The following is a 23601-nucleotide window of genomic DNA, read 5'->3' as shown; positions in this document are numbered from 1 at the left end:
AGCTGTTTTTTTATGGTTTGGGCTCAGAAATTGTAATGCTACAGCAGTTAGATTTTTAACAATGGTGTGCTTCCAACTTTGTGTCAACAGTTTGAGGAAGGTTCTTTTCTGCCCTCGTGCAAATGGTTTTCTGAGTTTGGTGTGGAAGAACTTGACAGAGCCCTGACCTCAGCACCATCACAATCTTTTCAGGAGAGAGCCAGGCCTTATCACCCAAAATCAGTGCCTAATGCTCTCGTGGTTGAATGGGAGCAAATCTCTGCAGCCAGGTACCAAAATCCTGTGAAAAGCCTTCACAGGGGAGTGAAGGCTGCTTGTAATGAGATGTACAACAATCACATATGGGTGTAACGCTCAGGTGTCCATATACTTTCGGCCATGTGGTGCATCGTGTGCGACTGGCCTGAGAAAAACAGAAACAAAGTGCTGAGCTGGTGGCAGCTTGAACACTGTGTAAGCAGTTAAATGGTTGTTAGAAAATTGATCGGACCTGTCAGATAGTACAAGGAGAAGAGGCAGAATGAAGAGAGAGAGCAGCTTTCTTGTTTATGTGAAGAAACCAAAAAAAGTGACAGAGAAAAAGGGGGGAACAGAGAAAGAGAATATCTCTCCCTTTGCTCTCTCCATCCACCACTCTTTCTGTCTCTTTCTCTATCCATCTATCTGAGGAATACTCACCATGTTGTCCTGAATGTTCCGCCTCTCTCCCTCCCTCTCTCTCTCTCTCCTTCAGCTTGATTCAATATGAATGAGTCCCCCTGTCTCTTAAGCGGGGCGGGACGAGGGGGTGGGTGGGGGGGGGAGGGGTTCGCTACTCGATGAAGTCATGAAGCTATATCTGGAGCACTCAGCAAGTCTGAGTACGTGCACGGCTGTGGTTTGCGCGTGCACAAGTTTGCATGTATGTGTGTGTGTCTGCAGGTGGGGACTGAATTGATGAAGTCATAGGTCTATATGTGGAACACTCTGCTGTGTGTGTATGTGTGTGTGTGTGATGGTGAATGAGTGCGTGTGTTTTCCCCCACTTCTCCATCCCCTCTTTCTGTCTGTAATGCTCTTGCGCTATTTCCACTCTTTGTCTCCAGCACTCTTTCTGCCTCCCTCTTGTGCCATTGGCTGCACAGCTTTGCCTCTTCTTCTTTTCTGCCTCTCTTTGTTTGTCCCGCTGTTGCACTTTCACGAGATGTAAGCTGTCCCCCTTTTTTTTTTTTTCAAGCTTTCTGTTAGACAAGAGAGGGCGAGACAAAGATAGCAGCAACTGAGGAAGAGGAGAAGATACTCAAGAAGAAGACAAACCAGAAAGGGTGCAGGGGAAGAAAAAAAAAAAAGTGGCGGTGCTTTTGAGAGAGAGTAGGGTTATAAACAGAGCGATGGAGAGCCAGCGAGAGAGGAAGAGGCAGAGCGAGCGGAGAGGCATGCTTCCCTGCTTGCACTGAGAGACGCACAGCAGGACCTTGCAGGGGACTCTTCGGACCGGGCGAGCAAAGCAAAAGAAAGCCGACCGTAGAGGAAGATAGTGGGAGAAAAGGTGTAGCGAGGGGTAGAAGAGGAGGAGAGGGAGAGGCAGCGGGAGGGGGAGGAAGGAGGGAGAGAAGAAGGGGGGAAGGAGCCCCAGAGGATTAAAAAAAAAAAAAAAGAAGAAGAAGAAGAAAGAGAGAGGAGGCAGACGGGAAGAGATTTACCCCCGGGTACCGCGGTGAAGGGGCTGTAGCAATGTCACCGTGGCGGAGGAGCTAAGGAGGCAGGAAAGTAGTCGTCTGTAACGGGGCGAGGATGTCTGGCTGTGTGAGTACCCCGGTCTCTCTTTCATTCACTCCTCTAGCTCTCCCCATCCATCCATCTACCCCCTCGTCTACTTCCAGTCATCCATTTCTGCCTCTCTCTCTCTCTCCACACCAACATCACCCCCTCTGTTTCTGTCCTCTGTTGATTTTTAATGGCTCTGTTGTTTGTGTAGAGGACACAACACAAGTCTCCCAGCCCTACTTTCATTCATTAGCTTTCCCTTTATTTTTGTCACCCATTTACTTCCCAGCCTCTTGCTGTGTGTTTGACTTCAAGCTGTGTACTCTCTCTCTTTATCTCTCTCTCTCTCTCTTTCTCTCTCTCTCTCGCTCTCTCTCTCTCTCTCTCTCTGGCTGGCGGTCAAGGTGTCGAGATGCAGGCTGGTTTTGCAGCCAGAGGAATCACTGAGATATGAGCGAACGCCCAGGGAGCCAGATAAGAAAGAAAAAACCATAAGAGTGAAAGACAGAAAGAGAGATGAAGTAAGCAAAGGAGGGATTGAGAAAGACAGGATTAAAGAGTCTGGATGTGCTGCAGGGATTTTCGAAGTGTGTGTCATGGCTGTTTGGAGCTGTTTGATATCGCACTTGGTGTGTGTGTGTATATGTGTGTTCTTCAGAGCCAAAATATTAATATTTTTGACTTAAGCATCTTTCACCTCATCCCAATCTGTTCATGTGAGGATACATACCTGAGTAAAGGTGTGTGTGTGTGTGTGTGTTTGTGTGGAGTTTCCCCCTTCTCTCTCTCCTTGAGTGTCTACCATAACAAGCAGAGAATGAGGAGGAGGAGGAGAGAGGAGGATGAAGAATGAGCGGGGAAACAGTAAGCGAAGAACAAAAAGCCAGAGTGAGATGATTTACGACGTTAGGGGGTCAGTTGCTGCTTGTTTTCTTGTCCTTGGCTTGTGACACGCATTAGGATTGAGACAACACTGTTGAGAAGCGGAGGATGTGCGCCTTTAATAGTGTCTTTGTATAGGCCCCGACGTCTCTGTGCATTTCCAGATATTAAAGTGAACTATCGTTACCTTTCTTCACTAATGGCTCATCAGCACATTCACACAATTACTCCTGCAAACACACACACTCATTCCACATTTCATTCATATTCATTAGTGGGCAGCAGTGGGGCTCTGCTTGCTTATTCCCTCCAGCTCTCACTTGTTTCCCCCCACCACCACCGCTGACCTTCTGTGGACAGCTGTGCATGTAGAAAAGAAAGGGAAAGGAGAGCAGAGAAAAGATGAGAGGAAAAGAAGAGAAGAAGAAACACGCAAGCCCTCGGTATCATTAATATTTTAATGCTGAACACACTCTAGCGATCACCTCCATTTATGTCAATGAAGTGAGTTTGTATGTGCATGTTTGGGTTCCAGACCTTCCCGTCACGATGTCCCCGTTGAGCTGCAGCTTATTTGCTGATGCTTAGTCCCCTGTAGCCTTAATTAACATGCAAGGTCCCTCCGACGGCCCACAGGGATGGAGGCCGAACACCTAGACCCACTCGATAGACGCCACAGTGATTGATGGCCTTTCCTCTTTGCTCCTGCTCCCGATTTGAGCCCGGCCAACCTCTCTCTTTCCCTGCAAGTCATTGCTCCTCCGCGTCAGCTCCTTCCATCTACCCACAATCCATCACACCCACTTCTCCACACACATACACGCTCTTCTTGTCAGGATATGTCCACCCAGCTCCTCCCGCCCCCCAGAAACCCTCATTCTCTAAAGGGTCATTAAGGTAGGAGCAGTGTCCCCCTCACTCTCCAGCCCAGAGTCATATGTCAGACACGCACACACAGAATTACAAGCAGAAGCATCCAGGTTTGCAAAAACCTTAAAAAAATAAAATATCTCTTCCTCTTTTCTCATTTCTTCTCTCTCATAGTCTTCATGCTAACTCTCTCTCTCTATCGCTCTCTCTCTCTCTCCCTCTATCTTATATTAGCATTGTTTGGCACACCTGCTGTAATCCTGTCTTCCTGACAGATTACTCCTCCTGTTCCTACTATAGATCCCTTCCATTGCCCCACCAGCCAATAAATCTCCTCCCGATAAAACCCTCGCTGTTCCCCGCCGCGTCGGGCAGTGATGTGAGGTGATGCTGATGTTCGCTGATCATACAGGGTTGAACACAGCAGGACGCTGGCACAGACAGTGTCTGCCTGTGGCTCGTCTATTTATTCAGACTACTGACAGCAGAAGTGGTTGTGGACTGTTTTAACTGAATACATTTGAATTACATGTTTAGACGCATTTTAAGGAGGTTTTTGCATGTTTTGTGTCCACTGAGGGGGCTGTTGGCCTGTCTAGCAGAACTGATGTATAAGCTGATAGATTTATCTCCCCTTAGGATCAATATCACACTTTCTTCAAATAATTTATTCTTGACAGAGTGTATTTAAAGGTGCACATTTATCACTTGTCATGATTACAATTCAATATATATCTGCAGCTCAGGGTCAGAATACATTTATTCACAATTCGATTATTTATAGATAGATGCAGATAAAAATGTTAAATAGTAAATGAATTTGAGGTCATGATACTTGACACCATGTAACAGTTGAAATTGTGAAATGTACCTTTAAGACTTACTGTGTTGTCTAGGTACGAGGGAAGCAATGTCATCAGACAGCGCCTTGTATTGTTTGAGTTTGTTGAGCGGTGCACAAGCTGTGATCGGACGCATGTTATTGAGCTCCTGTTTTCTTTTTGCCCTTCAACTCAAGAACAACGTTTGGTTACATGTGGCCTCTGTTTTGTTCATGTATGATAAAATAGTAGCCATACAACCGGGCTTGGTAAGGTTGATGTGAATGTTAGTAATAAACAACGAGCACTGTGGAAATCCCAGTCTCGGCGTGGCTGTTTTTGACTCGTCTTCCTCTACTTCAACCAAGAAACACAGATCAAACTGTTCCAACCGAATGGCTAACGACCACAGTTCCTCTGTCCTTTGATGGTAACTTATATTTAACTGATGCTACAATGAAAATGTGACAACATTTAACTAAAGGAATCAAGTAAAACCAAACTCCAGTGTTATTTTCTTAGTTCATCAATTAATAATTAATCTAGAAACTACCAGAAAATGGCAAAAAAAAATGCCAATCATCACAACTTTCCAAAGCCCTCAATGACATCTTAAAATATCTTTTTTTTCCAGACTAACAGCCCAAAACCCAAATATATTCTGTTTACTATCACATAAGACATAAAAGCAGCAAATCTTCGTAACAGAGAAGCTTGAACTAGATAAAGTTTGGCATTTGAAAAATGACATGAAATATTTATTCATTATCAAAATTGTTTCAGTTCTAAATGTCTGTATTACTAAAGACATTGTCATTAGAAAAAAGTAAATCATGCAGAGCCATTACAAGGTCTGCTATCATTATATCTGTTGTTCAATAGGTATATTTAAAGGTTCAGTTCCCCCAAATTACCAAAAACATTTTCTCACATAACTAGTGGTTTCTAGCCATGCAGACAGTTTTGGTTTTCTTTTTTCATGTATTGGGTTTTCTGCCTCCAGCCAAATACAACGGAGATGAACTGAATGTCATATGTGCTGCTCAGAGCACTGAACAATTTAACAGCAATGTGTATGTACAGAAACAGTGTCCTTTTTACTCTAGATCATCTAGAAATCACAGTCAACAGTTTCAGAGGGAATATTTCTTTGTTACAAAAAAGTTATAGTGAAAACTGTTCACAGCCTATGTGAGGGAGATATCTCAAAACCTGGACAAATAAAACCAAAACCACCGAATCTGCATGCCAGACACCAATAAAAGTAAGACAGAAATAGGGTGGCAACGTTTCAGTCAATCCTGACTAATTGATGGATCGTGTGGTGTATACAGTATATAATGTCAGGACATAGTAAAAAATGTCATTTACAGTTCCTTAAAGCCCAAGCTGATGTCTCCAAATACCACGTTTTCTCTGACCAACAGTGCAACCCCCCAAATTATTAATTTACCATCATATTAACAGAGAAAAGCAGCTGGAAAAAGGGATTGTGTGCTCCATATCTTTGCTTGAATAATAAAAATAATAATAAGATTAATCAATTATCAAAAAAGTTGCCAATTCAGTCACCTAATCTATTTATTGACTTCTCATTTCAGCTTAGAAGATATAATTTTCTGTAATTTGGGTGAACTGATCCTTTAAATACTTCAGTTGGCTGTGAGAAAAACAGCACATTACTATATAGTGTGTGCATGAAACATGATTTATGGCACATGCAGCTAATTAGGTTACATGCATACAGTATGATCGAAACTGCAGAGAAGAAGCTCTCACACACTAACTCAACACCAAATCCCAGCACTCTCCCACACACTCTCTTTATCTCTCTCTCTCTCATACACACACACACTTTCTCTCACACACACACACACACATATACACGTTAGTAAGATACATGAATGGGGGCGTCTTACTGAGGTGACACCTCACCGAAGCCTTGTCTCAGTCGAGAATATCGGCGCTTGTGTACAAAAAACACACGCGCGCACACACATTTAGTCACTCACAGACACAGATCCCACACACACACTCCAGAGCAGTGTGATGTATAAATGATCAAGAGCAGAGAGAACAGCAGGACATCGTCTCTCTCCCTCTCTCGCCCACCCAGAGTCTCCCCCTCATCCCCCTCACCACACACACACACACACATACACTCACTTTATCTTTCCATCTCACCAACCCACCTATCTCTGCTCTTAAATATGTAATGAAATACGATGAGGAGTGTTGACACACGGGTACTGTGTGTGCCTCCTCAGCTTGTTGCCCCTCCCTCTCCCTGCCTCACCATATACGCCTGGAATCAGGTCACCAAGCTGCATGAACATAAACTGGGGTCGTGTATATGCGCCCCCTTTTAGTAAAACACCATTTTCACCATCAAGTTTGTAAATCTCTGAGGATGAATCAAACTGAGGCATAACTGCTGCTGTAAACAACATCAACTGTCTGCTCAAATCACACAAGCAGCGCTTCGTACGCTGTTTAATACACTCTAGACAACAGTATTATTTTTATTTCGACTTGATTTTGTCCTAGTTCTTTGCTGCCTCAGGCGATATTGGTGATTGTGTGTTTCTGTCTGTCTGCCTGTGTGTGTGTGTGTGTGTGTGGGGATGTATCATGTGGTACCAGTGATGTAGGGAGGGCCTCCTCCTCCTCCTTCACTGCGCCCTCTGGCCCCGGGTGCTCATTTTGCTGCTCATCTCGGTGCTGTAAACAAGTTTACTGTGTAGAGAGGTAATTACACACAGACATTCTACATTAGGCCTAATGGCTGTGGGCCATGACTAATTCACCAGGTCGCAGAGGGGTTTACCCTGTTCAGTTGTCACACAAGCTTTCAAATTAGATCCAAATTAGATCCAAAATCCTGCTCCGTTGACTTTTAAATGTGTTTTTGTCCTTACTTTTAAAAGGAATTGTTCACCCTTTTGGGAAATAAGCTTATTCAGTTTTTTTTGCCGAGAGTTAAATGAGGTGCTGTATTTTTGAACTTTGGACAGAGCCAGGCTGCCTGTTTACCCCTGCTTCCAGTCTTTATGCTAAGCTATGGTGATCACCTCCCAGCTTCAGCTCCGTACTTAACACACAGGCATGAGAGTGATATTGATCTTTTCGTCCAACACTATATATATATATTCCTCATTTCGTCATTTACACTTACAGATGCATTAACTGCATCTGTAACTCTAACTGAATCTTATCTGGATGAGGAAAAATGCAAGTTAATGTAAGGTCAAAAATTCACCCAGCAAGTTGAAAGCTCACCTAACTCTGCCTCTTCCTGCTATCTCAAGCAAGCCTGGCAAAAACTACAAGTAGTAGCAGTAGATAATAAGTCCTCCCTCGCAAAAAATGACTGTGGCTCTGCTTTCCTTGACCTGGGACATGCCATTTTTGTTGACAAGTTTGCCTGCCCCAGTTATGCAAACTGTAATGTATCCAGATCACAGGAGCAAATGGGCCATATCTGTTGACCGATAAGTAACAAGAAATTGCATTATTTATATATAATATATCCCAAAATCACAAATTTTCCTCAGAAGGCTTTGTAATCTGTGCAACATGCAACACCCTCTATCATTAGATCCCCAATTTCAGATAAAGAAAAATCCACAAAATAGGAGAAAAACAGGGAAAACATCAAGAAGAGCAACAAAGGAAGGGTCACAGGCACTAGATGTTATATATACAGAGGTGACAAAATTACAAAATTACAGTAAAAGTAAACATGTAAGTACATAATATTATCATAATTAAGTACATTTTTCAGCTGTGCAATGTCTCTGTCCACTCTGTAGATCTTTGAGCACAGCAAGAGCACAGCTCTTAAATAATGTAATACATCAAAAATGTTTGTTTATATGATGTGTTTATTTTAAAAGTGAATATTGGCCAATATACTGTTCTCTGATTTTTCAAATAGTATCTGTCTCAAAAATTGATATTGGTGGGGTTCTAATTTAAATAAAGGATATTTAAACATGCTATAGACACAACTGTAAATACCAGATAATGGACAGTAACATTGCATCAGTAGTGCAGCAATTTCTGCCAGCAGCACTTCACAGTCCTGTTAATGGCTCTGTAAAGTCTGTACTTTGCATCTCCTCTTTTGGGTTTTATCATCAAATTTTATTTATTTGTTAATCATCATATTCTACACTCCATTATAGTAAACTACAAATTAACTTCCATCATGAGCAACATCCGCTGTTCTCTGCAAACACAATTATTAACACTCTGGGGTCCAATTTTTAAAAACACAGCAGTGTATGGCGTGTATGGTGTTTTTTTTAAGTTTGGACTAATGAAAATGGATATTTTTTCTGCTGAATCCACGCAGATTATGAAGGCTCATCAACAAAATTTAAATGACCATAAATACATTTGTAGGCCTGACAGCAGATATGTTTCGCTTTTTCTGTGCTTACAAAGGGAGGATGAATATTGTTGTAGCTGTCATCGTAACAGTGTATACAAACTAACTACAAAGAGTGTTCTGCTTTACTGAGGATTATTTCACACTGCATCAGGTTTTAAAGTAAGATAATGAAACAACGATTCTCACACAAAAGTTTTTGAAAAGAGAATACTGAACAGTCGCTAAGTATACATATACCTGCCATTTGTTTTGTTATTCTCTTTGCAGTGTGATGAAAGGGCTTTCCTCTAAATCACCATCCAGCTGTTGTTTCTCTCAGTGCTGCTCTCACCTGTCACAGTTCAGTGTTGAGCCTCACTGTGAAACTGGATCACATCCACTTTGGACTGAAGCCAAAGTCACAACACTGTCAACGATTATAGAGTTACCAGTTCAGTGGCAATCAATAATAACATATTTCCTCACACACACACACACACATACACACACACACACACACACACACACACACACACACACACACACACACACACACACTGTACACACACCTGGCCCTCACTGCCTCCTCATCTTCTTTCTACTGACAGGAGAGTCACAAGAACTTCCTCCTCAGACATTTCTAATCAGCATTTGGCTGTGCAATTAGCATATGTAAGTGCATTAGCATAGCGGCCGGTGCTACCCAGACACTCTGTAAAGCTATTTGATAATTGAAGTCTGTGTGAAGCGTGTGTGATGCCACAGTGCTGTGTGTGAGCTTGTGTGTGTGTGTGTGTGTGTGTGTTTGACAGATGGTTTGGAGAGGACATGAGTCTCTACTGAGCGATGCTGGAAGCTGCAGAGCAGAAGAAAGTACAGCAGAGCAGACTGGGGACTAGTTACATTTGTGCTGTTTTCACTGCGTCTTATAAAGATCTTTTACTGCAACAGTTGAGGGACACTTTAGTTTTATTATGCCGTTTTATCACCTGAAGATGCATAGTGAAGTAACCCTTCTGAATAGTAGAGTATCGTCAGTGAATAGTGTATCATTTAAAGGGGCCCTATTATGATTTTCCTTATTTTCTGTCATATATATAATGTTACAATTTATATTAAACATGGCGTGACAAAGTGTCAAATAATGAGTTAAACATATGTAGAAGTAATCCCTGTGAGCAAAAAGCACCACCGTCAGACCACTCTGAGCACTCGGTTTCCAACGTTTTTTTCTATTTTCAGCCTGAGCTGACATCGGCTCGTGACAGATTTCTTTATATGCTCATCTGCTCCACACACATCTCTGAAGCGGAGTAGTGAACTGGCGCATGAACATTATGGCATTTTTCGATTGTTTTGGGGGTAGTCATGCCGAGCCGTGACTCCAGTCGAACTGTGAATGTTTTTCCATTACACAGCACCACGAAGTAAAATAAGTTGTTTACCTGTTGGAGGTGTGCTAGTCGTCTGCAGCTCTTCACCAAACATCATCATCACTATGGCTGTTTCTGCTTGTACTATTCCTCCCTGCATGATTTCTAACTTATCCACTTAACAAAGAGCTCCAAATATCTCCATATGTTGTTGTGTCGACTGGTTTTTAGCACCGCTAATGAAACTTTGCTAATTTGACAAGGAACATGTCTAATTTCCTATAAATTCTTGACAATAGAAGTCTCCCGTTACTTAGTCATTTAAAAACTTTTAATATGAAGCAGTAAAGCAGGAAATGTTGGGTTTTCATCAGCAGTAACTTAACTCGACTGATACGGCTGCCCATCGGCAGGCTTCCTGAAGCTGGCCAATCAGAACAAAGTAGGCTCATTGGGAGGAGGGCCTTAAAGAAACTAGGCTAAAACTGCCTGTCTGTTAGAAACAGAGGCTGAACTGAGGGGCTGCATAAAGGGCAAGTGTAAGATAAATAAGGAGTTTTTTGAACTGTGAATCATGCAAAGCTAGTCTGTTGAAGTCCCAAAATAAAAATATAGAGCTGAAAATGAGCATAATAGGTCCTCTTTAAACAACTAAACCTTATATTTGTTAATTTTAATGCTGATGAAAAAAAATGAAAAGGGAAAAATACACAACAAATCTATCAACACTTTTAAAAGCAATTATGGATGATGTACCTTAATTTCTGGGACTATTTAGTTTTACAGTTTTCTTTTGTAAATTTCCTATTTTTGTGGATAATGGGCCAAAAATAAAGGACCATCTGGTGACGGGCATTGCAAACTAGCTCAGGCTATATATGCTGTGGTATGTGGCATTAGTTCATGCTATATTGTCCCTATGCCAATAAACGTTAAATAAACTCTAAAATCTGACATAATCTGATGTAAGGGTGTAAAGTTACTATCTGTATCTGTTTATTTCACAGAAATATCTGTATTGGTATGTGTTTTCAGATTTTTACCTGAACTTGTTGCTTCATTTTCTTGTTTTAAACATTTTTAAACAGTTGTAACCATACCAAATAACAAAACATAATTTCAAAAAAGAAAGAAAATTAAATGTAAAAATAAATAAAATCTGTGTAATTGCAAATGGTCCAGGTGGAAATGAATGATGTAAATAGAACGAGGGTCTTTAACAGAGGGAAAATACAAGTCAACAGGAGGTTGTGCATTTAACAGGAGGAGGTCCACACCAAATAAAGCTGTTTTTGAGTGTCCATGAAAAGAAAATGAGATAACGGTTGACACAAAGTGGAAAAGCTCTCTTGTCCATTTTACACGCACTTTCAAGACTTTGTCATAGCTCATTATATCTATATTGGAGTTAAAACATTAGGGAGCATATCTCAAACATGTGGGAAAAATCTGTGTTGGGTTGCATTTCATCAGCAACACCCATTTGTCATATGTCATGCATATGTCATATGTCAATCCGTAATAAAGGAGGCAAAGACATCAATGTTACAAACAAGCAAAGCATCAGTGGTCTAGAAGGCATCATTGCTTTGCATTTACTGATTTTTTTTCACATTTCTTCTTTTCGCATTTGTCATCAGCAGCGTACTACATTTTTACACCCTCATCTCTTGTAATTTGAATAAATGAGAAAATCAATGTAGGGAAACAGTTGCATCACTGAAACGAATGTAATAATCCTAAATAAAAATGTGAGAATGCATCTTAACACTGAATATCACAAACTGCAGCCATGTTTGTGTGTGCAAAGGTGGAGTTTTTCTTCAACTGTACAAATGTTACTACCACATACAGTGCTGTTAGTACTACTTATGGTGGGTGACTGATGTCAGAGGGGCAGAAGTTGACGGGTATGTGTGACTTTCACCATACATCTACAGCTGTGACCTCATTTAATCTCAGGTTGTACGCATCCTCTCCAGCCAAGTCTGCTTCATAGCCATCAGGATCAAAGAGGGATTGGTAGTAGTGAGTCAGTCATCCTTTATTCAGCTCTGGAAATATGTGGAGCACACAGAGAGGGAAAAAAAACACATGAGTAGTGGGAGTTTTGCTTTAACTCATCTCGCTGCTTTGGTGCTTTCGTATACCTTTCATCTTTTCCTCTTCACCACTTTCCTCCTCCATCCAGCCCCCTCCCCACTGGGTCTCACACCTCGTTCCCATTCCTCCATTATACACTCCCACCTTTTCCTTTTGGATTTCTGGCCTTTATGACTCCCTTCTCTTGACACTCTATCAATCTATCCTCTCTCTCTCCTCATCCACTCTTCTGCCAAACACTCTTCATACATCTCTGAGCTCTATCTGTCACTCATCCTCAGTTGTTGGTTGATCCGCTGCGTGTCTCTCTCTATAATGTGTCATCTCCCTGCATTAACTCAGGTCAGGATGACTGCTCCTTAAACCCAGCAACTCTCTCTCTTCCTTTTTCCTCTATTTCTGTCTCTTCAACTAACTCCACACCAAACTGCCTATTAGATTAAGGAGAAGATCAAAGGAAGCTGCATTCACATTAGGCTGTTTTCGTAAAGATCTTTGTCTACACTGAAAAGCCAAAAAAGCAGAAAAATTGCTAAATCTGCTCTTCTTTTTCCTAATTTTGTGTTGAAAGGGCACTGAGGTCATGACCTTGAAATATTTTTTGGAAATTTGAGGTTTGGTGATGAGAAGTTAATTCTATGATTACACACATATTACATAGGCAAGGTTATTTAAAGCTGACCTTTTTAGACAAAATTAGTCTGTTTTGTAGGCAAGAAACTAATTTAGTTAACATTCCTGGGACCAGACCATAATGTAGGTGGGGGGGGGGGGGGGGGGGTGCAGAATATATAATAATAGAATATATAATAGTTATTATTATTAGATTTTAAAAATACACTGAAAACTGTACAGAGTTGGGTTGTTGGCTGGTCAACAATGTCTCTGGTGTGTGGGGTTCAGCTGGAGGACTTTGAACTTATGACCTCAGGATTTCTAGTATCTTGGCTTCAGACATGGCCTGGTTACTCTGCTGAGTCTCTGCTGGCCAAACCTCTGTTCTGTCCCCTCCCGCTCTCCATTGTGTTGTAATACAGCCAAATCATAGAGGAAGTTAGAAGCACCAGAAAGTTGGCTTCCTAACTTTACTGCCTGACCAGACTTAAGTCATTGTATTCCCAAATATTAATTTTCTCCATTTTTGAAAAGCTCAGTTTTCAGGTGTAAAAATGTAGCATTTCCAGAAGTTAGACTGGCTTAGTCTCAGTCTCGCGCTGTCAAATTGAAATAAGATCAGTGTGATGATGACAGTAGTGTAGGATGTGGGGGAGACTGGAGTCTGATCTGGATTTCTTCCATCAGTAATAAAGCAGTTGAAATACTTTGAATGTGGCACTTTCATGCAAACTAGCTGCAGAAAGAGAAGAAAGGGGCACAGTGTAGAGGTTAATGGAGGGCAGCTTTTGCGCTTATTCAGAATTTTGACACCGAAATCCAATTCCACCAAAGTGACTGACAGTGAATAAAGCTTGGAGTCTGAATTTGAAATGGAGCAGAGGGAAGTGGAATGGGAAGCAAATGGACTCATAGTAAAAAAAAAAAATCATGAATGAAATTCAAACAAAGTGAAACACAGAGAGAAAGAGTTACATTTTAATACAGCATGGGCAGATGTATTTATTTGTGGCGAATGAGGGCTTTTAGGCATTTTATACATGTGTTGATATTACCAGTCTCCATATGTCTGTGTGTGTGTGTGTGTGTGTGTGTCTGTGTGTGTCTGTGTGTGTTAGAGAGTGTGCATGTGGCGACCACCGGCTGCTCGGAGAGTAAGATGAAGCAGCAGCTCTGATACTCTGAAGATCCCTGTTTGAAATAATCTGCCAGCTGCTACCACACGCACACACACACACACACACCAACTGCTTCTTACTAAGTGGATCATCAAAGAATCAAAGGCAGTCAATGTTTGAATTAACCCTCTGTTCTTTATTCAGCCAGCGCCTCCTTTGTAGTGCTCCTGATGACAAGTGTCACAGACTGTATGGAAGAGAGAGCGGCTCTGATGAGTTGCACTGCTGATATGAATCCCTCTGTGTTGCATCTCTTCTTCTTCTTCTTCTTCTTCTTCTTCTTCTTCTTCTTCTTCTTCTGTGAGGGCTTCTCCTGTTGTGGGAAGAAAAGCGAGTGAGTGGAGGGGTGAGAGATAGAGAGAGAGCTGAGGAGCGAAAGGAAGATTAAAGAGCGAGAGGATGAAAGAGAGATTGGGAGGGAAAATGGGGAAAAGGGGGGAGTGTGAATAGGGAGAGCTGCAGTACTGTAACAACAAGATGTGTGTGTATGTGTGTGTGTGTGTGTGCAAGTATGTTGGCACATCTAACAGGAAAGGTGTGCTGTGTCATAATGTAGTGGAACGATAAGCCACTGAAATGAAAAGTACACCGAGCTGAGCTGTAGTGCACACATGTGACACACACACACACCTCACAGGACAGTGATTGAGGTGAAAGAGCATTGTGTCTGTTTCTGACTTATTATAATAACATTTCTCTCTTTTTTCCTCCCCTCTGCTTTCCCTACTTTCTCTCATTTTCTTTTCCCTTTTCATCTATAATTTTTCCTGTCTCTTAATTAAACCCTCCTGCCCCTCAACAACCCCCTTTCTTTTCCTCCTCCCACCTCCTTCTGCTTCCCGGGAACCAGAGAAAGGTAACTGCTCTACGCGGTGTGCTCAAGTGTGATCGTGCCTCTCCATTGTTTTCAGTAATCGTTGTGTCAAGACATCCACTCCCCCTGTGCAATCACATCATCTGTCAGTAGGCATCAAATCAGTGGCTTTGGTATGCCCAGAGTCACTGTTGCTCTTTACAGGAGTGCAGCAGCGACCGCTGAAGGACTAAATCATTGGTGTTAAATCATCAGCGAGCCAGACTGACCACAGGCTATTTCCTATTAAGAGTTGCATGCTGTTTTATAGCGTTTTGATCCCCCAGAGAGGGCACAGAAGTCATAAAAGAACCATTTGTAGTATGCGAGGCAAGGCCACTCATGCTGCTTTGGTGACACACTGCTCAAATGTCCCTGAACGGAGTGCACTGGACGCATACACACACACTCCACACACACACACACACATACACCGTCCTGTCACACTTTTCTTTGCTGGCCACAGGCGGTAGGCATTATTGACCTAAAAGTGTGTGAGCACACAATTAAGCAGAGGAGACAGGCCGGATAATGGACTCATAAACACAAAGAGCTTGCTGTGATAAATGTCGACTGTATATGCTATAATTCTGTTTGTGTCTGTGGTTATTTGGGAGTGTGCGTTGTATATGAGTGTGTGTGTGTGTGTGTGTGTGACGCTGCCATCCAGTTGGCTTCTCTGCATGTCCCCACTCCCCCTTTCCCTCTGCGTTCTGTTTACTCAGTCATTTCAGTCCTGGCTGCACACACATCCTCCTACCTTTTGTTCTGCCACTCGTCTCACCTGTTAATGAGGTCGAGAAGCGTCTATATTTCATCTTGTGTATGTGTGTGTGTGTGTCTGTGTAGTATCTCAGCTGTGTTTCATCTTCCACCCACTCTCTGCACAAAGTTTCCTTCTCTGCGGAGCTTTCCTTTCTCAGTCTCACCCTCCTCCTCCTCTTCATTTTTCTTTGGCATGTGGCACCACTGTGAGAGAGCTTTCAGCATTCGGTTTCCTCGGGCACTGGGACACACATCTGCCTTTGTGTATGCATACGTGCCTGTGTGTCATTGTAGCCAGAATTAGCCGACACCGTTTTCAGTCAAAAAATGCCTAAGGACAGGTAAACATTCACCTGTTGTTTAGCAACGGCATCCAACAAAGCAGATTAAAGGGGCTTTAAGTAATCTCTTTGTCATATAAAACTTGATTGGTGAAAAAGGAATTGCAGCAACACAGCAAAGCTTATAGCGGCCTGTAAATGACACGAATAATGAAGCAACAATTTCACAGTAGATGAGTGAACTAATTAGAGCAGAGCACCACCATAAATGTCTGGAGAAGAGGTAAATATATTATGATGCAAAATGGCGTAATAATAATTCTGCTTTGTCGTGTGGATTTTTTTTTTTTACTTGTGCATGAAATGTTGTGCAACATGATGTTTTGATGGCTTCTTATTCCGCTGCTGAACAGCTGAAAATGCAAACAGGAGCAGGGAGGAGAATGAAAAGTTACTATTGCAGACCAAGGTCCAAAGTCCACTTTTTTTTTTTTTTTGCAGTGAGTCACTTTCTAACAACACATACAGTATTGGGTTGGGAAAAGATGTGAAATCCACTCCAACCGAAAAAGTCTTGATAAAAGGAATGAGAATAAAATTTGGGCTCAAACACCAGGAGGGATTTCAAATGGAAAGTAAACAAGATATTTCCAGACGCTGTAGATATTGGCAAAATCTGAAAAAAAAACTGCTGAAGAAAATGTAGAACACAAATAGGCAATTATATCCACATATTGGCCCTAAGCTAAGTGCCTTCTAGGAGAAGGAGATTGAAGCTCTTCAAAAAGTGTTTCATCTCAATATCCAGTGATGTCCAAAGGTGGCTCTCCAAGGAGTAATACCAGTTATTGGCACCCGTTAAGTGTATTAAAATTAATTGCCTGAATCTCCCACATACAATATGTGGTATCAAGAAGTGTTATGAGATGGAACAAATAACATCAATACAAAAATGCACATTTAAAAAGAGATGGGATCCTGTAATGGACCTATTAACACAATGAGGTTATTCATCATTTACTCCCTATATGCTAAAAGAATTTACCTCTTGTGGAGGTAACAGTGTCCTTCCTTCCCTTTTTGTCCTATTTTTGAGTATTTCTCCTCCTGATCAGTAAATTGTGAGATCAATTGTAGTTCTTTCATCTTTCTTTTCTTCATAAAAGTTAGAATCCTTATGAAGGCAGCTTATAATGTGGAAAGAAAATTGTACAAGTAGATCAAATTTAAATACAATACAAGTGTACATGCTGGAAAATCACTGAGTCATCATTAGCGATTAATCTGTCAATTATTATATCAATTAATTGATTAGTTGTTTGGTCTGTAAAATATCAGAAAATGGTCCTCAAATGTCTTTTTTTGTCCCGACCAACAATCCACAACTCAAAACCCAGAAAAGATATTCAGTTTACTATAATATAAACCAGAAAATATTCACATTTGAGAAGCTGGAAGCAGAGAATTTGGACATTTTTTTCTCAAAGAATGGCTCCAAACGTATCCATATTATTAATAGTTGTAGATTGATATAATAGTGAGCAACTAATCAATTAATCAAATAACCGTTGCAGCTCTAGAGTCACCTGTATTACAGGACAACAGAGATTCTTACTTACTGCCCCTTTTACAAACGTCATGAAGGTGCATCAAGGTAAACAATGAGTTTGTTTCATAACTGCTTTAGTCATTCATGTGTGATGATTCTTGTACATGTTTTTGTGTCTTCCGTCTGTGCTTCAGGGACTTTGCCTATGTGGCGAGAGACAAAAACACGCGGGTGCTGAAGTGCCACGTCTTCCGATGTGATACCCCTGCCGCAGCCATCGCCACAAGTCTCCACGAAATCTGCTCTAAGGTGGGTGTCATTACCGCCACCGTCTCCGCATGAACAAGCTTATCTGCTGCTGTAACAAGCTATCAAGTTTTAATTAGGGTGAGAAACAAAGAGAAACAAAAAAAACTGAGGTTGGTACAGAGTGTTTGCGTGTGTGTGTTGTTCACTAGAGGAGAGGGAAGTTTTAAGAGCCTTTACTGTGAGGTGAGGAGATAAGATTCAGGTTACATGCAGTGTTTCTTAAAAAGAGTTTTCTGTGTGTGTGTGTGTGAGAAACAGTAAGCTGCTGGTGACAGTGTGTTAACCCTCTCAGGGACAGGGAGCCACACAGATCTTTAAAGGTGCAAAGCTGCAGCATAAAGCAAAGTCAACACTTGAGTCACACATACGCACTTTCTCTCTCTCGCTCTCTCTCCCCCTCTGTCTCTCACACACACACACACATACATACACACACACAGCCTCGTGTCCACAAAGAGAAACTGGTCTGTCCTCAGGTCAAAAGTGACCTTGTAAAGGATGAATCCACCTGGAACTACAGATCTCCTCCTTTAGAGGCATGTTGACCCATTTAGACAGAGAAGTGAATGTAACATTAATTTCTTCTGATCTCTTACCACAAATTGAAAGAGGAGTGTGTTTCTGTGTGTGTGTGACAATGACCCTTCGCACTTCACGCCTATTTTAAACATGGTGGTAGTTTTGTCTTTACTGCAGCAGAGGAACTTGGTGACCTTAGTCCTGCAGCTACACAGCACGCTGAGCGATATTTCCTTTGTGTGTGTGTGCGCGTGCGTCTTCTTGCATGTTCCCCCCTGAGCAGAGTTGCAGACTCACCATAGACTTTGATTAATGGCACCTTCAATTAATCAAGTATCTCTAGCAGGAAGAGAGTGCAGCAGCTCAGTGCAGAGGCCATGCAGGCTATTCAACATTTCAAGAGCATGTACACTGCAGCAGAAGAGCAGAAGGAAAGAAAAGACAGCTTCTTTTCAAACAGTTGAATTCAAACATGTAAAATATTGGAGAGGTTTTAAAGGATAAGGCTGGTGATACTCTATAGTGTTCTTATTGTTAACAAATCTGAAGAAAAGACCAAAACCAACAATGAATTGATTGTCTGCGTACCCAAAGCCTGATGTAGCTTATTCCTCTGTCCAGTAGACCTCCATTGTTGTCCAAAAACTATTAAAAACACATCAATGAGCCAAACTGTTGAACTGGCTGACATGTTCCTTCATTCTGATTAACACAGCCACTGTAGTTCATCTTGAGTCGATCCCACAAACACTATCCTGCTGCCATAAATGCTCACCAGAGCACTAAATGCGCTGCTGAAAATAGTCCCTGAGAAATACATTATTTACTCCTGGAATTCCACCATTTTGAAAAAAGGAAGCAATATGTTTGTGACCTGTTTTTATAGATATATACTGCAGTAGGAGCAAATGGACTTGAGGTTGAGTGCCACAGCCAGGGAAGTTGGAAAGTACTCCAAAACGAATTTCGCTAGCCATATCCTTTAAATTTTGTTAATATTTTGTTTGTCTCAGCTGGAATTCTTTGCTGGGATTTGTTTTTAGCTGCTCATTTGTGAGAAAATCAAAGTATCTTGACCCTCTGTTGTGTCAGCTTTCAACAATCCTGTCTGCATCTCTTGTCTTCTTTTTCTCCCTTCTTTTTTCTCTCTCTCATTTTGTCCTGTTTCTTCCTGTGTTTTACCATCCTCTCTCTTCTTTTTTTTTCCCTCTCCCCTCGTCTAGATTATGGCTGAAAGGAAAAGTGCCAAAGCTGCAGCTGGCAGCTCCTCCCAGACAGGCTCCGATGTACCCCTACAAGGTACACACACACACACAGACACACACACAAACACACATGCACACAAACACACATGCACACACACACACACACACACACACACACACACACACACACACATACACACACACCCTTTTCTTTGAGTCTTATTCTTTTGTAGTTCCCTCGTGAGAGAATTGGATTTGTCAGCCGTGCGCTATCTTCCCTGCTGTGGTTTCTTGTCTCATATTACAGCATTCTCCACATCTGAACCCATATATATGTTTTTTAAAATTGACCTTATCGCCTCAGGAGCAACTGTGAACATTTGTTAATAGAAAAGATAGGAATGTTTGGTTCAATTACACACAGATAACGCTGACTCCAGAACAACTCCTTGCTCTGCAATCACTGAGCTTTATCCTCGCAGCACTAATTCTATTCACCATTTCCCATTTCGCTAAGTCCCACTGCTTGTTCCACTCAGTCCCAAGTAATTATAGGAAGGAAGAGAAAAAGCACCAGCATGGTTCATCCCTGACTGTAACTTCAGCTGGTGTGTGTATCTGCTGAGCGCAGGGGAAAGGAGCTCCAGCATTAGAATATAAAAGAACTGTATCGGCTCTTCACTTACAGAGGCAGTTGACCTCATTAAAACCCAATTAGTGTTCCTTTGAGGCGAGGCCTGGTGCTACACAGCCCCCATCCCAACCCCAGGATCAAAGAATTTATGGGTGAAAAATTCCTCACATCCTTTACAGCTATAACTTGCTTGAACTCATAGTCTTTTAACTTAAAAACCATTTGATATCCACTGAGAGGTCTTGCCCTTGCAGCGGATAGACAGGTCCATTCACTCTAGAGGTTTTCCAGTCGCTCTCTTTGCAGTGAAAAACAGTTTTCATCTGGATTAGATCTCTTTAGGGTAGCCTGGTGTGTGCAATCCCATGTTGGGACACATTTGAAGAGATTAGCACAGAATGATTTGAGATGAGTACCAACACCAGGATAATGGCCTCACTGTACACTTTGAGTTTGTCCCTACTGGATTTAGGCTGTTTGAGATCTACTTTAAAGTGGATTCAAGTGCACAAACCTCTAAAAATCTACTGTTTTCAAAGCCTCATCAGTCTCTACTGAATGTGGAAGATATTAAAGGATAGGTTCACAATATTTCAAGTCTGTCACGTACCTTTATGAACATTGATAAGGTTTTTCTTACTGTAATCAATCCTCCTGTTCATACTGGCTATTAGAAGATCACTTCCATAATGTGCTTTCAATGTAAGCGATGGAGGACAAAATCCACAGTCCTCATTTTGTGTAAAAATGTATTACAAAGTTTAATTGAGTTAGTCAAATCAAGAAAATATCTTCCAAAGTTACAGCCTTTTAGAACAAAATTCCCTCTTCCTGTTACTATCCCTCCACTGCAGCTCAACAGGGAAACAAAAAGAGGGAATTTTGTACAAAACTGACTGAAAAAAACTGATTAAATCAGATGGCTGAAGCCTCATATTAGCTGCAGATAAACTTTTTAAATACAATGTTGCACAAGACGAGGACTGGACTGTGGATTTTGTCCGTCATCAATTACATGTAAAGTGCATTAGGAAGGGCTCTTCTGATGGTCAGTATGAACAGGAGGAATGATTACAGCAAGAAAAAAACAGCTTCAGTGTTCATATGGGTACCTGAACCCTTCCTTTAAGGACTTTAAGGAGTACACTGATGAGGTGAATCCAGGCCAAAGCCATTATCCATGATTGATTTCCCTTATTCAGTCCATACCGATCACACGGAGATGAGTTCATGATGAATTGTTAGTCTCTGAAATGCAGTAATTAAGATGGGGATTGTGCAAAATGGGCTGAAACTCATCACGAGGAAGATGTAATGAGTGGGCAGGTTTATCTGAAGTTAAAGTCACTGTGTGTGAAATATTTATGTGATTTTTGTATCTTTCTGTTTTTGTTTTGTAGAAAAATTGGTGCAGTCTTCGTGCTGCTTTCAGCCCTTTCATCTTAATGTATCTTTCTGACACTACCACTGTGGGGGTGACAAAGTTGGATATTTTAATTGTACATGTTTGCTTTAATGCGTACAATTTGTAATCTACCTGTGAGATATTTTAGTACCTGGCCTGTCATTATTCAGCATTCCTTTAAAAGGAGACGTCTCATGTACATTTCCAGGTCTATATTTATATTCTGTGGCTCTACTGGAATATCTTGGCATCATTTACAGTTAAAAACACCTTATTTATCTTATACTGGCCCTTTATGCAGCAGCTCAGTTCAGCCTCTGTCTGAAACAGGGGATTTTAACTCCTGTCTCTTTGAGGACCCCTGCCCGATGAGCCCACTCTGTTCTGATCAGCTGGCTTTCCGGAAGCTGCTGAGGGGCAGCCATATCAGAGTCGTGTTAAGTTACCGCCAATGAAAACCCAACATTTCCAGCTTTTGTTGCCAACTTCCGTTAGGAGTCTATTCAAGATAGCAGGTTTTACAAACTCTGACTCTAACCCTGAACTCTGAATTGATGAACCCTGAGATGGGAAACTCAGAGTTTTCGGTTCCAGAACAACTAATCAGAGTTTGTTCAATCAACTCTGAGTATGTTCACTCTGACTTAAGCTCGTGTGTGTGATGAATCGTCAGTGGAGTTCTAATGCCACGATTCACCATGGCAACAAGTAAATAAAAGACAGTCTCCATTTTAATCCAGTGGACGTAGCAATATTAATGCATGTGTATGAAGACGGTGCACATTTATTAATAAAGTTTTATTCAGTCTAGTCCATTAATTCATCATTTACTAGACTTACATTTCCTTGATGATGATAAAGTGGAATCCATGTATCAGGCTGTAGCCTACATTACATTTTAAATATATTTGTTCAGCTTTAATCTGACAGGGACAAAACACAGAGGCAGCGACTGAAGATGAAAAACATAGTTAAACATTTAAAGAATATATAGATCAAAGACAAAGAGGCATGACTGTAAGCTCACAGTCTGATCCAGTAATAATGTGTTTGGTGATTTGCACTTGAAAAGGTGTCAAGGTTAAAATAAAGTAGATTTTAAAAATGTTTGTATCTTGGCTCAACAGCATTCAGTGACTTCCTTTCAGCTACTTCAATAAATGTGGTAAATTGAAACATTGTCACTGACATGCTGTTAAAACATGTTCAGACTATACACAGCCAATTTTAAAAACTCACTTTCAAACTACATTCTACAGCTGCACCACAGTCCTGCCCACACAGAAATATTTACATATAATCACCAATATTATAGGAATGATGCTTCATACCATTTTTTTAGATTTAAACTGAGATTACACATTATGTGCAGTAAACATTTCAGTGCAGGAGCTGCTCTAACAAACTGCCAGCTGTCTTGCGTGCACAGAGTCACGGTTTTATAACAGAAGGACATGCAGAGGTTTTACTCTGAGCTGAGGCTGAATTCATGCTGTGTAATATTTCAATGTGAGAGCAAAAACCCGCTGTTCAAAGAAATGACTGATGTTTATAAAAGCGATAACTTTAGAAAGTCCTTGGGGAACAATCTAATATCCAGCCAGGATTTAGATTCTGACAGACAGTAAACCTCCACTAATTAATGTGCTTCGATACACACTTTGATACGGACTGAGTGAGGGAGGAAATGAAACAGTGTGTCTGGCTCTGTAAGAGGGAGGAGACACTGAGAGAAATTCAGGGTTTGTTGAAGAAAACCTGCCAGTGAGCAGGTAAGGTTCACAGAGTTTAAGTTACCTCTCTTTCTAGAATTGAAAACTCATCTCAGGTTGAACAAACTCAGTTTTCACTAAACCCACTCTGGAATACACCCCACCTCTGGAGGCTACATCAACACACAGTCCTCACTCAAAATGTAAACCTCTCAATCCGTAAATGTTCGAGCCCGATTGTGATCTGAAATATGAGAGTGGACAACACAAACAGCTTGTAGAACAACCTTAGCAACAAAAGATATGGAATGGACAGCCGTTTGTGGGCATGTGCTAATGTGCTGACGTCAGCTTGATGGGGAAGTTTAAGTATTTTTGCAAACGGAGCATCACAGCAGGCTGAAAC

The 23601-nt window shown here is 41.4% G+C and overlaps 1 protein-coding gene across 2 annotated transcripts in view; it reads left to right on the top strand.

The window, feature by feature from the left end:
• Window positions 1–23601, top strand: part of LOC122989989 (amyloid-beta A4 precursor protein-binding family B member 2) — a 39693-nt gene that overhangs the window by 12516 nt on the left and 3576 nt on the right. Inside the window, exons 9-11 of one of the 2 annotated variants that reach the window (XM_044363059.1) lie at window positions 14814–14819; window positions 17606–17720; window positions 19463–19538. In XM_044363059.1, the coding sequence (XP_044218994.1) occupies window positions 14814–14819; window positions 17606–17720; window positions 19463–19538 (197 nt within the window). The remainder of the gene's footprint in view (window positions 1–14813; window positions 14820–17605; window positions 17721–19462; window positions 19539–23601) is intronic. The other variant, XM_044363060.1, reaches the window with a different exon arrangement.

Source organism: Thunnus albacares, chromosome 10 (assembly GCF_914725855.1).
Source record: "Thunnus albacares chromosome 10, fThuAlb1.1, whole genome shotgun sequence".
Taxonomy (NCBI): domain Eukaryota; kingdom Metazoa; phylum Chordata; class Actinopteri; order Scombriformes; family Scombridae; genus Thunnus; species Thunnus albacares.
This window is presented reverse-complemented; position numbering and strand designations above follow the sequence as displayed.